A 16323-nucleotide genomic window follows, 5' to 3' on the forward strand; every position below is an offset into this window, starting at 1 on the left:
AGCCTCTCTTTTTCGTCATCTCTTCTTCTCTTCAACAACTATATAATACAAGAAGATGCCCCGACGCCGCCGTCCCCCGCGCTCCGGCGCAATCACCGAGCTCCCACCACTGCGCATACTCGCCCAAATCGCCGCCCTCCAATCCATATACTATGCTGTAGCGCTCATCCTCATGCTTTTCACAACACTGGTCGCCGGCTCCAAGTTCAGCCTCGACCTCGTGTTCGGCTGGATAAGCCTGCGCGGTGATACAACACAGGGGTGGCTGATGGCATTCGTGTGGATGTGCTGTGCCGGTGCTGTGTAGGTCTCCCCATTCGCCCTCACCCTTGCGCCTTTGCGTTCCTGTTGCGCGAAAACCCCGCTTGCTAATGACAGACATGGGGGAAAACAGGGTTATCGCGATAGTAGCGTTAATACAACGATCGAAGCTCGTCCCCGATTTCGCCCTCTCGCTGCACTTTATCCACCTCATCATCGTGTCGCTGTACACGGGCTTCGTGCCGCGGCATGCCATGTGGTGGGCTACCATGGCCTGCTCTAGCGCTGCGACTGTGGCGCTCGGGATGTGGGGATGCAGGTGGAGGGAGCTGCAGCCCATCAGTTTCGGCGGCAGTGGTGGGAATCGGGATCAAGGCGCGGCTACAGAGAACGGGCACGCAGCGGGAGGAGATGATGTCGGCGCGGAAGACGACGAGGAGATGGGATTCTCCAGGGGCAGAGGCCGCGGCAGGGGGAGAGATGGTGCGGGAGAGTACGAGATGACTGTGGGAATGAGGGGGTCTGATGCGAGGTAGTGGGACGGACGGACTGACGGACGAACGGACGGAATACTTCATATTACGAGACATAGATGTATGGTGTTATTGGTTCAGCGATGTCGGCTTATGGGCTTACAAGCAAACGATATTACTGCACTGCATGGTGTTGTGGCTATATGAGTAGAATCAGAAGCAGAAGCTGCGCCGGCTGCTCAGCGATGTTCGAAGCCAACACCCCGCGGGTGGCTCCGTGGTTGACTACAATGCTCGAGTGCGATCCTCGGAACGATTTTCTTTGTCTTGATTTATTTCAACGTCAATAAAGCTTAGAAACGCCGATGAGATACGGGTTCGAAGACCCCGAGGCCAAGAGCCTGCCTCGCAATTGCAGCCAAGTCAAGGCATTCATCCAATAAATTGTGAGATGCGACAACGGGAGTGAATGAACATCCAGCGCGAGTGTCCAATTCGCCTCCCCCCTCCCCCCCTTACGCCGGACTTTCTACCATGAGAAATCTTGTGGCAGCCAGATGGGGATTTGAGGTGGACCACAAGTGTCTCTTTTCGTTACAATTCCCCAAGTCAGCCTGCCTTATGCCACTCGACAATACTTAAGCATAAACGAAAGGAAACACATCTCGGTCTCATTCCATTGCTTTGGGGAACTCTCAGCCACTCCGTATTCCATGTCCCTCTTATCTGACGGTCTCCATTTTGCTGGGGTCTCGGTTACCATTAAAAATGGATGTCTACCGTCCATAGAGGATACCACGTTCTACATATTATAAGACAGTAATACTTTATATAGTTAACTATTGCTTTTATTTCGCTCTTTATTTCTTTTCGGAGCACTTCTTAAATATTTTGCTGAGGCATGACTATCCCATACATCTGGACAGTCGACAGCAGTCAGCCAATCTAAGCATACTCACTGTAGCAGCAGGACTACCCCGGCTTGCACGTTCATGTGGCCTTCTGCCTCCTTTCCTTCACGGCATGAATATCTAGTTTTCTCGTTTACGCTATCACTGGGAAGGCAACGCTCTATTGAAGCTGTTATCGACGACAGGCGCTTTGACGACGATTTGGAGTCCGGACTTTTAAGACTTTACGTGCTCATAGCAAAGAATTCAATATTCAGTCGCGGCTGGATTGTATACTGAGCAGACGATTTGAGGGGGCATCCGTGTTTAGCACAGAAGAAGTCCCATCTCCAGTTTCCACTAGCTAAAAATAAATCTATACTCCATAATACCTACAGGCGCGAGCGGCCGGTGCGATGCGATGCGAAACAGACTCGCCTGTCAAGTTGTGCGCGTCTGGCAAGGGGAACGGAAAATAAGCGCTGAGCGTCGCGGGTGATTGTCAGCCAGTCGATTTCTTTGTCCTCTCAAAACAGGCAATCGGGGGTCGCATCCAGGCTCGGCTGGGGAGAAATGACAGGGGTTGACTGGCTTACAGCCGCTGGGCGTCAAATATTCTTTGTTTCGAATCTTTGGGCCCAGAAGGCATGCTGGCCTAAAAGCTCTTTGCCTGCATGTCTTCTGGAGCCGCGTCTTTCAATCATTCCTGAGGGCCCTAAAAGCCACCACTAGACCACAAAGCCGACCCCGTACATAGTTCATTTGGATGACTATTAAGGTGGTCCTTCCCCCTATGCCTTCCCACGCCGGTTTCCATCCCGTTTCCTAGTACTCATATCTTATAATTTCTTGTCAGGTTAGCCAGTCATTTACTCTCTCTTCCGACTGCGCCTTTTCCTATATTTCACTCGGTGACGTCCCGTTTTCCCTTTTCATCAAGGGTATCAACATAAAATCAAACCCAGGAAGCTGCAGGCCGGCACTCTCGCTAGACCACAATCGCCTCACGGCAAACCCCAGATCGATTATCCAGGATTGATCACGGATCACATCTACTTCATCAACAACCCCGTTGATTCTTTCAATAATAAACCAAAACTGCAAAAATGGGTCTCGCGCAAGTCGGGGTCCAAGGCCTCAAACTGGCCGCTTCCGGCAAGGCGCCCAACGCCGAAATGGCCGTGAATAGCGGCAAGGAGCTGGGCAAAACGTGGGCCAAGGCGTTTGAGAACATGCCTCGCTTGGTCGTACGCAGCCTTCAGTTTATATTTGCTCTCATCGCCGTCGGATTCTACGGACACCTCGTCGACAAGGACAAGAAAGCAGACCACGGCATCGCGCCCGAATGGTTGTTTGCTGTGGTCGTCGTGGGTATGTCTTGTATCACTGCGGTTGTGTTCCTTGCACTTGGGTTATTGGCGACTTTTGCTGGCAGAATGCGACCTTATAGGATGTTTGCTTGGGTGAGTGATATCCAGTGTCCCCCATCTTGCGGGTTTCCTTCATGTTGAGAGTATGTCGTTAACGTTAACTCATGTAGGATCTGATCCTCGGCATTCTCTGGATCATCATGTTCGGCTTGTTTGCCGGCATCTTCCTCAAGCGTACCGACGAGGACAAGTACAAGGGTGCCAACACCAAGGCCATGAAGGTGGCCGTCTGGATCGATCTCGTCAATGCCATCCTGTGGCTGGTGAGCGGCGCCTACGGCTGGGTCAAGGTGATCGCCGGTGAGAAGGTGGACGGTGTCGGGAATTGGGTGCTGAACAAGCTGCCCTGGCCTCTTGGCAACCGCAAGAAGGCGCATCAGAACAACCCCAAGGCTTACTACGAGGACGTCTAAAGTACGTCTGTACATAATTTGGGGTCAATGCCGATTTGGCTGAGAACTTGTAACTCGCAGGTGGTGCTTGTAAGTGGCTTGAGGTGTTCCTTTCGTGTATTCGACCCTGTAGAGTATAAGAATATGTTCCAGTAGAATAATTAAATCAAGTCGGCTGGTGTAGTTGGTCACTTCGCTAGTAGATAAGTCCCGATTCGAGCCTCGCCCACTTCGGTCGGTGACGAGTCGCGGGTTCGAATCCCGCAGCTGACACACAAGGGGGTTTAGTCAACCCTTACGGCGCGCTGCCCACCTTGTTGACCTCGCCTACCTAGCGATGATAGGGAGATTGGTGCAGTTTAGGATTACGAGCATCCTAGCCAGTCGACCGTCAAGCACTACGTCGGCGGAATATAACTCGACAGCCGGTCCAGAATTCGAATCGTTAATCCGACCCCTTATCGGACCTCGCCTATCCGATAACGCTCGTCGGCGAACCCGTCCCTTCACGATAGAAGGCGCGCAGCACGCCCTCTTGCGAGCGCCTAGACCACGTTACGGTCTATCCACTTGCGCGTATGGTTGAGATGTATACGCTCGACGAGAACCCCAATTAGCAGATACTACGACTTGTCGCGACAAAAAAATAGTCGAGCATCTTCTGCACATCAGCAGCATCCCACCCCTGAGGACGAATTTAAGTGCCACATTACCACGCTTATCGGTAGTTCAGGCAGGGGTTGTAGCACAGACTTAGGGAGGGACAGGAGGTTTAGTAGTCGTTTGGCTACAAGTTTACCTGTATAACCGCCCGACGCGGCTTAAGGGCCCGCTATATCATCTATAGCCCCTTAAGGGAGTACTTGTAGAGGTACCGAGGGTTAACACCTACGGCGTATTTAATAAAAAAATTAAATCAACCTGAAACTCAGCACCAACGAGCAGGCTCATCTTGTCACGACCTGGGTTGCATCGCATTGGTAGAGACCTCGATTAGGTGCTATCGACGAAGATTCTACTCTAAGGAGCGAAGGAAAGAAGATGACAACTTAGGTTTGAGGGAGCGCGACTAAGTCATCCACGCTTGGCGGGGCTCCTACAAGGGTTATGATTGGCTTCCCATCTGACACTGCCACGGCAGGTGTTCCAGCTGTAAGTCACCTGGTTGTAGTGAGTCTGCGAGGGTTGACCTTCACACATCTGAACTTTATCTTCGGAGAGTAACCGAGATACGATCAAGATGGCTGCTTGATTGCGAGCAAGTACCTCAAAATATGTCACCATTGAGAAAAAAATACGATTGAATAATGCATAACTGAGCGTAGGTCACATAGTACTAGCAAGCTCAGTCTTTATTGGTATATACGAGCAAATAGCTACTTTAAGCTGAAGAGCACACACAACTCGTGGGAGAATAGAGATCCCTTTCGTTATTTTCTAGACATCTCTGACAGAATATGTAGCATTCGAGGGTGAGTATTGGTGCATTCACTGGAAAGTCTTTATTTATGATGACCTGTCTCTATTCCAAGCATACGAACTGGGTGGGAGACATGAACATGCAGAAACACCATCAGCTGTGAGGTCGAGCTGAACTGCTACGGATAACCTGTACAACTATGTTCACCTCCCCCTTTAGACGACCAACAAAGAGCTAATTTTGCACCATCCTCCCTTGTGCCAAGTTAAAATTGTCCAAAGGTGTGCGCTTGCTTGCGTTTAGGGGCCGCAAACCACTCTTTAAATTTGGCAACTGCGAACATAATAACATAATATCAAGCTTACTTTCAAACGTCCACCCATAAAGAATCTTGACTTTATGATCTACCTCAAAACCCTGTCTCGAAGGAATCACCATCCGTGATATTCCTCCCCAAACAAGACGTCCGAAATGGTCTTGACTCCTACAGATGGCACCAACTGGCTCCCCCTCTACATAATCCTTGGCCTCATTCCCCTCATCTTCCTCGCTGTGGTCTTCTACTCCTGGAGGCAGGGTCGCCGAGAAATTGAGACCTACGAACTCGAGACTCTTGAGCGAGCCAACCGCGCCAACCAACATTGTCACCCCAGTATCCTCGCTGCTATGCGCGCCTAACCGCGTTGTCCAGCCTTAGCTTTCGGCATCCCATCCATGCCTGGGGAAAGCCCATCAGGCACGCCACCGGGAGGAATGCTATGCGCACATTTCCATGTTCCTGTGAGGTCGATTCCGAGTCTTACTTCGCCAATCCCTCTACATCCTTCATCTACATCCTCCAGTATGTATTACAAACGCGCTGGTGCACCGGAGTTGATTCCGGACGGCGACACTATCGAGGCACTGCTCGGTGAGCCCAATGACAGCAACCGTTGGACAAGAAGTATCAAGACATGGGGCGAACTCAACTTGACTGGACACCTGAAAACAGGTCTCGTCACGTTCGGCAAGCGCCAAGCGGTTATTCAAGGTGGCCCGTTCGCCTACTATCTCTATTGGGCCGGGAATGTCGGCCATCTGCACGATGATCGAGTGGTAAGTTCAACCACATCTTTTCATTGGTAGACTTTAATCAGTTTAAGTCACAGTCTGAGCCGCTCGGTCCTATCTGCGACAAACTCATCCACAGCAACGCGGCACGTACTGATGAAATTGAGCGTATCGGCCAGCTGCTAGAACAGACCATCTTCAAAGATTTGACCACGTTCGGTCAATAATTCATCAACGATGGGAATTACTCCACCTTCAAGATGAAAAGGAGGAGATGGTCGTCATCTCCGAGCTTAGCTTAAAGTCCGTCAGGGTCCTGTACGCCAAGGACTTGGACAAGAATAACCGAGGCTCTTACGACAAAGCGACGAGATCGAAGCTTTCTGAAGAGAAATTCCAGAGTGATTTGATTGAGGATGACATGTCAATGTAACACAGCAATACTTCACTGCCTCCCTCATGCACGCTTTGAATAGCGACATGGCTGTGACAAGTGCACGACGAAATATCTTCTAGACGAGGGACGCGAGGTGCAATCGTTCGGAAGGCCTGGTTTTCCCGCTGGAATTTTCCCCAAGGCTCTTGAAGGCTGTGTTTGAGAACGTTAGCCAGGCGGTGCAGAAGATATGTGTCATGAGGAGGCCAAGAGGGCTCTCTGCTTGGGCGAGAGGGCCAGCATGTTGTGTACATCAAGGAGTAGACGCAAATATGAAATTTGTTACATCTAAGACTTGATGATTGCATAAAAGATGTAGGAAAAGTATACTGTGCAGACATTTCCCAACGCATAACAGTAGAGCTCGGCCTCTGTTTATTGCCGAGACTCCGAGAGATGTGTGTGATCCCATCAGTATTCAGGCATGACATGCCCGCGTTAAGATGCTGTCCGTTGGTAGATATTGTTGATTTTGGCTCGTTGTCGAAATGTATGATGTGAGTGTAATTGAGATTAGATATCGAATTGATGAATGTTTGCGTGTCATATCATGGACACTTGGGAAGCCTAATATGCATTTGATTGCTTGCAGCAAGGAGGCTTGATTCTGAGACAGTTCGTTTTGGCACCAAGGGGTTCTACTGTTAGTGCCCAGATCAGGACACCAAAATTGTAAGAAGGCAAAGAACCACTGCGGAGACTAGCCGTTTCTACTACTATATTGTTTGAAACAGTCAGAATCAAAGTATGAATCTAGCACATTCCAAGGTTGCAGTTTCTTAGATCTACTAAAATATGATTTGCCTGAGGCAAGATCTTGAAGTTTTTTCAGTCAATGCTGTTAAAGTCGATAAACTCAAGGACTAAGGAGAAAAGTTTCAGAACTAGTTTGAAGTAACTGTGGTATCACTTGACTTTAAGTTTTTGAAAGTTCTGTATTCGATTAGTAGTTGTATGAATAGCTAATAGTTCAACTGGAGAACTTCGTCCAGTTTTCTAGGGGTTTCATGTGACCGTAATGATTCCACAGCTGTCAATGAGATCTACACATTAGTAAGGCTGAACATCACCTCCTGTATGGATTCCGATGGCGTTACTAATGCGTTGATATTGACACAACGATCTTGATTCATTTCGTAGGTATATACAAGCTGTCAGTAAGCTGCAAGTGACCGGTTGACTATGCACGGCCTTCATAATTTTCTCAGGATGCAGTAATGCACTCCCTTTAGCTAAAGTATCACCTTGTACGAAGAGACTGGTCTCGGGCAATTTTCAATTATCATACTATCTATCGGCAGTGATGCACCAATCATCAGACAATCCACTTCCCTATCAAGAGGCAGAACCAAGACACGTACACGTGTATCATCGCGATCCGCACGTCTCAATATAGTGCCAAATCGAGGCCAGTCAGCTATGTACTCCTGCGATGATCACAGATGTCTCAAGTAACCGCTATTTTTTCAACATCAGCAGGTATTTGGCTGAACTGAAGTTTTGTATCAAAACCCATCGCTGCATATGCTGGAGTCCCTCCGCATGTTACACAACAGTGATGACCGCCTTCACGGGTATAGCCAACCTAACCTCAAAGAGCCCTTGAGAACCTTGAAAAGCTCTGAAAGTTTCTACTTTATATCACCGCCGTCGGTTCCAAATATGGGCAGCCCAAAATACCCCTACCGTAAATCAGGGTCACGTTACGCAACACTAATGAGGGTTGATGTATAGCCACCAGGTGACGCACTGTTGTAGCAATTAGCAAACCTTCTAGAATGCTGGCAACCCAACGAGTCACAAGCAACGATTGTCGAACACTCCCGTCAAGAAGCATCTGACTTGGGCCTGTTAGCATCTATGAGTCAGAAGCTGCACAACAACTATTTAAACCGCCAACTCCCTGCCCTCAACCCCTTTCTCCTCCACACTCCCTCTACTCATACTACATTATCGGCGCGAAACAGATGATTTGGCTGAGTTTCTACACAGAACCCGCAGAAGCATACATCAAACCATGTCGCAATTCTACACCCCCCAAACTCAGCACTATGACACCTGGACCTGCGCCGCCCACAACCACACCTGGGCAGTCCCCACCCACACGACCGGAACCCTATACACGGTGACCAACCTAGCCCCAACGACAACGGTAGTTCCGAGTAGTACGACCTACTACTGTACCCCAACCATAGGTACGCAACAATACTACACGTCTAACTCGGAGCAGCGCTACTACGTTAACCCGGATAGAAGCTAGCATGACCTAGTCCGTAGATATGTGTTAACTTGTTGGAAACAGTGTACATTGGATAGGCGAGCACTGCCGAGGAGGGAATGGGAATGTGATAGCGCCTATGTTGGCGACGGGGTGAACTGACTGATTTGGAGCTTGAGCCTGTGACTTAAGTGAGACATTGTAAGACTAAATAATACTAGGAAAGCGACGCGTCTCAACGTCGCGTCTCCCACTTCTGCCATTCAATCCCTCAAAACGGTCGACATAGTCGACGATTACGAAACCATCGCTAGCCACGCTGGCCATGGGGACCTCCTCCTGTCCCTTCACCTCATCGTAGGCGTATTTGTGAGCCACGATCACGCCATGTAGTACGTACAAACAAAAGCGCAAGGTCGAATCCCTCGCAGAAGCGCTTGATGCCAATAATGGGGGGGACAGGATGTGGGACCCGGCTTCGTGCCTTCGGAGAGATGATGAGGAAGGCTAGGAGTACGATAATCATGATGAGGGCATTCTATCACAATTACGATTGCGTGGCACCCAAGGTAGTTTGGCCGAGTAAGGAAGTTGCAGCTGCATTGAGCAAGACTGGCGAAGTCTGAAGCTGAGTAGTGGTCTTTTATCGCGACGCGAACCGTCTATGTAACGGCCGCGAGTCTTCCGAAGGTCATAGTTGCACTATGCTAGGAGATTATGAACTGGAAACCAGTATCTGGTAGATATAGTTGGGGCCGATTATTGGAAATTTGCAGTAGTGTGCACTACTAATAAAGGCATCAAGTTGAAGCAGCTTGAGAGGAAGACCACACGAGGACCGAATCAGCGATGTGCGAAAACAATTCTTCATATTCCTATTTAGGATAATTTCCAACCTCACCACCTCATACTCATTGGCCCATCTGACTTCAGTTTTCAAGCACACAGTCATGATCCCTGAAATTTGTCACTTTGTCCTGCTGCCCCTCACTCCCGCTACTCTCCACAGCGTCTAGTATGTGCACAGTCCCGCTCGTGCTCTTTCTGAAGAACCCCATTGGCTGCACGGGGGATCCCGCAGTTTCGTGGCTATGCCTTGTTTCGCAAGCCGGCGGACAGAACGGATCCGAATCTCCTGGCTCACCCTGTGCATCTGTCCAGGTATCTGGATGGCAGGAGGTTGTCTCTGTGGATGTTGGCGACTGCGAAACGTCGGAGGCTGGATTCACCGTCGGAGCAAGATTGATGCACTCCGAGGGCAAGGCGTCTGGTCTGGGTTCTGTGTCTGCCCTGATAGGGATAGGTTTCACGAGTGGTGGTGATGATGCCCGCATCTGCCCAGGAGAACTTACCGTCGAAGTGACATGTGGCCGCACGCCGAGAGGTGAAGTCTGAACGGAAACTCGAGGCTGTTCGAGGCCACATTCCGATGTCTTGCCAATTGAGGATGTTCTAACGGGGATGGTGTTGGCCTCCTCTTCAACAATGGTGTCCACAACATCCGACAATTCCAATAAATTTCTTGACTTGACAAGTTTCTCCGCTTCTCTGGTGGGAATCGGTGACGTCCTAGCTTCTGCGTATTTGGGTGATGATACATCAGGGCGGTCTCTCTGCAGTCTTGGTGCGGCTTGTCTACCACTGCGATTGACCATGAGCGGCCGAGGGTATAGCGGTTGATCAAAGTCATCCATGTCATCGATTACCGTTTCCCCGATCTTGTCGATCATCGGCGGCGTGAATGCCTGAGATAGCGTGGAATCGGCCGTGCCTAGGTCTTCAGGGGTTGTTACCTCTGATAGACGGCTTCGTGCTGCCCGCCGTCGTTGTCCGCGTCTAGCCGGCGTGCTTACTCCGGACGGACCACCGGAAGCTGAAGTGTTGCTGGGCGGGGCATAAGAGGGAGGAGGTGCTGCAGCCGCATATCCGGCGCTCGAAGGACTCGCCGCCCCGCTTGGGAAACCACCGGGTGATGATGGAGTGTTGGGCGGTATACCCAGAGACGAACTTGTTTCCGGATCCTTGGGTGTGTGGCTTCGACCACCCATCGACGAAAGTCGATCGAGTTCGGCAGCGGCAATCATGATACTAGCCTTGTCGAGTAGATCGGCAGGCTTCCCCGACGTATTATCAGGCATGAAATCAGATGCCGGCGAATTGAAAACTGGGTTTTCGTCGCCCGAGGATGGACAGATGTCTGAAGAGTTCCGTGCCAATAGTCGGCGGTCCTTGCCGTGAGGATGGGCTGGAAAGTCAGGGCGAACTGAGTAGTTCGACGAGGTTCGGTGAAATCGTCGTCCGAGAGAATGCAGGCGCCTTGACATGGCGTCTCGCATGGTTTCTCGGGGTCGCTTTGTGTTTGGTCTATGGGCTGATAGTCCAGAAGCTGGATCCTGCGGGTCAGTGTTAGTTGCAAACGACTACTCGCCACTCGTTCCTGTGTGAACTTGCCTCTGAATCGGCTGCCTCGTACTTATCCAAGGTGGTGTGGAGTTCGGGACATGATTTCAAGGCGAACTGCTGCAGGGCATGAAACTGCGCATGATGTTCCACAACGTGAGGACATGCTATGTCAGACCCGGAGTCCCCGCTGCTATCCTCAGCATCGAGACTGGTCATGGAGAACAAGTCAATCGCATGTGTATGAAAGGCAGGATCAGGAATCGAAACCTCGGAGACATTGTGAGTCCGACGAGGCTTTCTCTTGAACCAGCTCCTTTCCCAGTCAATGGAACCGGACTCGGTGGAACTGACTTGTGAATTTTCACCTCCGCTTTGCATCCGCTGAGGTAAACTTGATCCTATCTCACTTGGTGCCGACTCGGTCTCGTTGTTGCTTGTAGGACTGAGGGGCCCATCAAACCCTGAGCCCCATCGCGAATGAGAGCGATTGACGTCAATCTTGTTCGAAGTTCTTGCGGGTACGTGGTCGAAGTATCCATGGTACGTTGAGCCTTCGTTGATATGCGGTGGCGCGGACACTGGCGAGGTTACATCGTCCCGAGAAACATGGACCCAAGACATGTGATCAGGTTTGTTACTTGAACTGGCCCTGGCACCTTTGCCTCGACATGTCTCGAGTAAATTTCGGCGTATCTGGGCACCGGCAACACTAGCTAGCTTGGGGAAAGCTTCAATATCGTCGATGTCAGGCGCCATGGACTCAGATGTGATATTTCGTTGAGCTTGTTTCATCGGACGAGGTGCCTGAACCGATTCAAATGAAGGGAATGGGATATCCGACAACCAAACCGAGACCAAGTCATCTTTGATGCAGTCGTGCTAGTCCGCATCGAAGTCCTGTTCAATAATACGAGCTGGGTTCCAAGTTGTGTTCTTTGGTGTTGCCAGACGTGGTCCAGAAGCCTCTAAGCTCTGGTGGTACTGCCATCTTTGAGAACTCCAAGGCTGGACCTCTTTTGCGCTAGACGAGAACAACCAGTGCGCATGCTCGTATTCCTGGCTGTTCTCCCTTTGGTGATGTTCCGGGACGAAGGGCACCACATTGGACTCGTCGATACTGGAGGGCTGGCATGAGCTGGATGTCGACTTCAGCCGGCGAGTTTTGGGTGCAGTGTTGGGGACTGAGGGTGGGTTTGGAGAGGAAATCCGGTTAACTGCGCCATCAGAGGTGATGTTGCTCGTCAGCGAAGTTCTCTCATTCTTCGGTATCATCGGCATGCTGAGGGAGTAGCGGGGTTCGTTCGCCCTTATTCTTGAACAAGCGCCCAAAGCACTTGTCAAAAAGTGAGGATACACGATGGCGGATGCAGAAGAAAATAAGCTTGAGGGCCAGACGGGGGTGCTTAAGAATGGAGGGCATGGTTTAGGTGAGAGAGTGGAAAGCAATGACGGAGATGAATGGTTGAGATGAGAGGTAAGCAGTATTGTATTGTGCCAAGTTTACGAGTCCCTTTCCTTGATGGTCATGATAAATGAAAATCACATGACAGTTGGTATTGAAGGCAGGGACGAACAGCTGCCGAAGAAGTCACAACTTCTCCTGAGACTCTTTGGCGTCGTTACCATTTGGTGGGGGCTACCTGATTTGGACGGGTCCATTAGTATGAGTGATAGCACCTCCCGAACCCGTGTGAAATGTGTAGAACCTTGCAAATCTCCGGCCACTGGGTTTTGGTGTCTTTAAAAGACTGTGACATGAAGGTGTTAATAGGCCCCCTACCTGTGTGAATATAAGGGTTGAGTGATGCCTGACAGCGCAAGTGATTCACCTGAAAAAATTATGAAAATTCACGGGTAGTTATATTTTGAAATAACCGACAGTCCCTATAAAGTATATGTCTCAATTGATTCTGGGCCAGTTGTCATGAGAGGAGAATGACTCAATGTAGCCACCTAGTAGTAGCTAGAGAGTCAGTAAGGCCTCAGCATGATTCTTGAAGTGAACTCTGACCGTTGACTTCTGTGTCGGCAACTCACCCATATCTCCAGGAACTTTTGCTCATGGACGGGGTGACAATTTTATGCTACGAGCTGTTGACGGTTGGGTCAGTCTTTCTCGCTGCTGAGGTTTACAACTGCGATGGCGGGCCGGCTTCAGAAGCCGTCTTGAGCCGACATCGGCATTGATCAATGGCGGCAAGCATCGGCAATAGTTGATGGTACGGACCTCGGCCTCGGCCCGCTTGCCCGCTGCCACCCGTGCAAGTCCGTCTTTAAGAATGGGAATTCCTCGTTTTATATTCCTCCTTTGTACGAATTGACTGAAAAGAAGCAGCAGTCATGTTTTGTCAAGCTGCTCGAAGGTGTTCCAGGCCAGTGGCCACCACACTGAGGCTAGCCCGTCCCAAACGAAGCTATGCCTCGACCGCCGGACCCATGTTCGACTGGGAAGATCCGCTCGCGACCAAGACGCTGCTCACAGAGGAAGAGCTAGCCATCTCGGAGACAGCAGAGCGGTATTGCCAAGAGCGCATGCTGCCACGGGTGCTGCGTAAGTAGTCTGCTCGCCAGCCAACCAAAGCATTGCCATTGACTTCCCTTACTATCTGTTGCTAATGCTTGCGTGGCTCAGAGGCGTACCGAGACGAACACTACGATGCCGCGATCCTCACTGAAATGGGCGAACTGGGACTCCTCGGTGCCAACCTTGAAGGGTACGGCTGCGCCGGCGTATCTACAGTGGCCTCTGGCCTGATAACACGGGCGGTCGAACGAGTAGACAGCGGCTACCGGTCCGGCATGTCAGTACAATCGTCCCTCGTCATGGGCGGGATCCACGCCTTCGGATCCACCGAACAAAAAGAGAGATTTCTGCCGTCCATGGCTCAGGGGAAAATGCTGGGTTGTTTCGGTCTGACGGAGCCGAACCACGGCAGCGACCCGGGGAGCATGGAGGCCACGGCGCGACCGCATCCAAGCAAAAGCGGCTACGTGCTTCTCAGCGGTGCCAAGACGTGGATCACGAATAGCCCTATCGCGGACGTGCTCATGGTCTGGGCGAAGATGCAGGAGACGGGTAAGATACGGGGGTTTCTCGTCGAGCGGAAGAATTGTCCGACTGGAACGCTGGAGACGCCGCCAATCAAGAACAAGAACGGGCTGAGGGCCAGTATAACGGGCATGATTCAATTAGATGACTGTCCTGTACCGCTTGCCAACATGTTCCCCGATGTTGAGGGCCTTTCCGGGCCGTTCACCTGCCTTAACTCGGCTAGAATGGGCATTGCGTTTGGCGTCATGGGGGCCCTGGAGGACTGTCTGGCACGAGCGCGGACGTATGCACTGGAGAGGAGGCAGTTTAAGAACAACCCGATTGCCAAGTATCAGCTCGTTCAGAAGAAGCTTTCTGATGCCGCCACGGATGCCTCGTATGGTGTCTTGGCTGCGATCCAGGTGTCACGGCTGAAGGACGAGGGGAAGGCAACGCCCGAGATGATCTCTTTGATTAAGCGGCAAAATTGTGATCGGGCACTGGTGAACGCGCGGACACTGCAGGAGATATTTGGTGGGAACGCGGTGAGTGATGAGTATGCGATCGGACGACATGTGGCGAATCTCTTCGTTACCCAGACTTACGAGGGGCAGAGTGATATTCATAGTATGTACTCTCATCTTATGAATCCCGCTGTATTGCCGGGTAAGAAACCGTTTACTAACGTGGTGGTTAACAGGTTTGATTCTGGGGAGAGCGATCACTGGGATCCAGGCGTTTGTATAATACGGTCAACTCCATTTTGCAAAACCATTTGTATACACCAACGATATTTTCTGCCGTCTCACCGAGCAGCCCGAGGAGGTGAGGTTGGACCAAGCAACATCTTGCACTGTCCATGGCACAAGCGAATGAGCCTTGCTTTCAAGTTCGACTATACCCAATTGATTGACTACCTCTAGGCTTTTCGCTTACAGACTTAGGCGGACGGGATAACTATGTATTGATAACCCTTCGCAACCTGGATGTTTTCACTTCTAGTTTAGGGGAGGCTGAGCTGCAGGTAACTACGCCGAGGAATACACAGCGAAAGTTGCATTAGCAGTAGTTCCGCGAGGGTGCGTCAACTTCAGGACTTCGCAACTGCGTTGCTAGGGAAGGCAGGAACCGAGACCTAAAGTTCGCATGAAGTGTCCGCAAAGCTACGACGCCATGGAGTGTCGAGAGCTGTAATTTACAAAGCTGTCGCATTGTGCCAACAATATGAAGTTGCTGCCGGCCAGCGCAGACCAGCTCCAGCTAGCCACTTTCACTTTTATGCTATCTGAACAGTTGCAATAGCATGCTCATACTCTGTATCAAGATGCTTATGTGAAGATGAGCCGTAACTCGCCTGCGATAATGCTGATTATAGTATGACTCGATGTGGTTTACACCCGGGCTGTGACGTTCGAATGGGTACTGACATGCTTCCTTACAACATTCAAGGCTTGAGCCGTCCAACGTCGCTGATCTCAAATAGCTTCGTGGAGAACCCCTTTAAACCTGCTTGTGCGAACAATCCACTGCCCCAGCAACACAATTTGACCTCCAGGACCCACCGACTGGAGTGGACTCTATACTAGACGCCATCTTGAGAAGTTGAAAGAAGCATACTATGTAATAGTAGAGCCGCAATTGGCTGACAGTAGTCTTCGAATTCAAATGTTCTTCGCTGTCATCCTTGACCTCCGGTCCTGAAATGCGGAGCAGCGTCAACGATGAAGGTTATTGGGCGAACAAAGCAAGATTCCGCCTGATTGGCTCTCTGAAGAAGGCGAGGAACAACTTGAGAAGCTGAATCGTGCTTCAAGGATGATTAGTAAAGTGACTATGTTTGCATCATGCCCGAGGCGAATTTACAATACCATGCCATCCAAGGGCGGCAAGGGTGGCGGTGCAGTCTGCCTGCCACAATGATTTGATTGCCTGAGGCTGTAAAGACCGAGGGTACCATTGAAATAATAGTTGGGCTCGTCAGGCTGACTTGGCTAGGGGTATTGTCGGGGTCCTGTTGGTTACTAGCTTCGTTCTTGCCGCCACGTCGTGAATTTTGGGCTCGAGTAACAAGTCAAAGGTGGGTCGACCACTCCAAGCTGGAGCCAAATGCAGCCTTTTTCACCACAACTCAGCCATACTTCACCACGGTGCCAGGGCCCCCGGCCCTTTGTTGCGCTCCCTGGTCGCTGGCCATCCTGCATTCCGGACCAACTTTTAGAACACTCTTTCCTCCCGAACACAACTTTTCCCCATTCACCGATCTTGATCATCAATCAATCAACAGCCCCAAACCGCATTTTCCTTCAACGTCTTCTTTTC

At 50.7% G+C, this 16323-nt stretch overlaps 5 protein-coding genes and 1 non-coding gene across 6 annotated transcripts; 5 read left to right on the forward strand and 1 right to left on the reverse strand.

Annotated features, from left to right (window-relative positions):
• Window positions 1–55: 55 nt before the first annotated feature.
• BCR38DRAFT_459777 (integral membrane protein S linking to the trans Golgi network-domain-containing protein) lies at window positions 56–797 on the forward strand (the record flags this gene model as incomplete). Its single annotated transcript, XM_040862332.1, has 2 exons — window positions 56–303; window positions 395–797. The coding sequence occupies 2 exons, from the start codon at window positions 56–58 to the stop codon at window positions 795–797; spliced, it is 651 nt and encodes a 216-aa protein (XP_040713028.1).
• A 2002-nt stretch (window positions 798–2799) lies between these two features.
• Window positions 2800–3467, forward strand: BCR38DRAFT_349346 (uncharacterized protein; the record flags this gene model as incomplete). The annotated part of the gene is made up of 2 exons (XM_040856488.1): window positions 2800–3087; window positions 3165–3467. 2 exons carry the CDS (start codon window positions 2800–2802, stop codon window positions 3465–3467), a joined length of 591 nt encoding a protein of 196 aa, XP_040713029.1.
• A 149-nt stretch (window positions 3468–3616) lies between these two features.
• Window positions 3617–3719, forward strand: BCR38DRAFT_t257. Its single transcript has one exon. It is a non-coding gene; the product is annotated as a tRNA-Thr (tRNA).
• Window positions 3720–5437: 1718 nt separating this feature from the next.
• BCR38DRAFT_526357 (uncharacterized protein) lies at window positions 5438–6610 on the forward strand. The gene is made up of 2 exons (XM_040865350.1): window positions 5438–5961; window positions 6015–6610. The coding sequence occupies exons 1-2, from the start codon at window positions 5581–5583 to the stop codon at window positions 6141–6143; spliced, it is 510 nt and encodes a 169-aa protein (XP_040713030.1). The 5' UTR covers window positions 5438–5580; the 3' UTR covers window positions 6144–6610.
• Window positions 6611–9499: 2889 nt separating this feature from the next.
• On the reverse strand, window positions 9500–12251 carry BCR38DRAFT_411921 (uncharacterized protein; the record flags this gene model as incomplete). The annotated part of the gene is made up of 3 exons (XM_040858625.1): window positions 9500–10963; window positions 10995–11836; window positions 11885–12251. 3 exons carry the CDS (start codon window positions 12249–12251, stop codon window positions 9500–9502), a joined length of 2673 nt encoding a protein of 890 aa, XP_040713031.1.
• A 1062-nt stretch (window positions 12252–13313) lies between these two features.
• Window positions 13314–14751, forward strand: BCR38DRAFT_348835 (acyl-CoA dehydrogenase/oxidase; the record flags this gene model as incomplete). The annotated part of the gene is made up of 3 exons (XM_040856451.1): window positions 13314–13524; window positions 13606–14631; window positions 14705–14751. The coding sequence occupies 3 exons, from the start codon at window positions 13314–13316 to the stop codon at window positions 14749–14751; spliced, it is 1284 nt and encodes a 427-aa protein (XP_040713032.1).
• Between the last annotated feature and the right edge of the window lie 1572 nt (window positions 14752–16323).

Source organism: Pseudomassariella vexata (genome assembly GCF_002105095.1).
Source record: "Pseudomassariella vexata strain CBS 129021 chromosome Unknown BCR38scaffold_11, whole genome shotgun sequence".
NCBI lineage: Eukaryota > Fungi > Ascomycota > Sordariomycetes > Amphisphaeriales > Pseudomassariaceae > Pseudomassariella > Pseudomassariella vexata.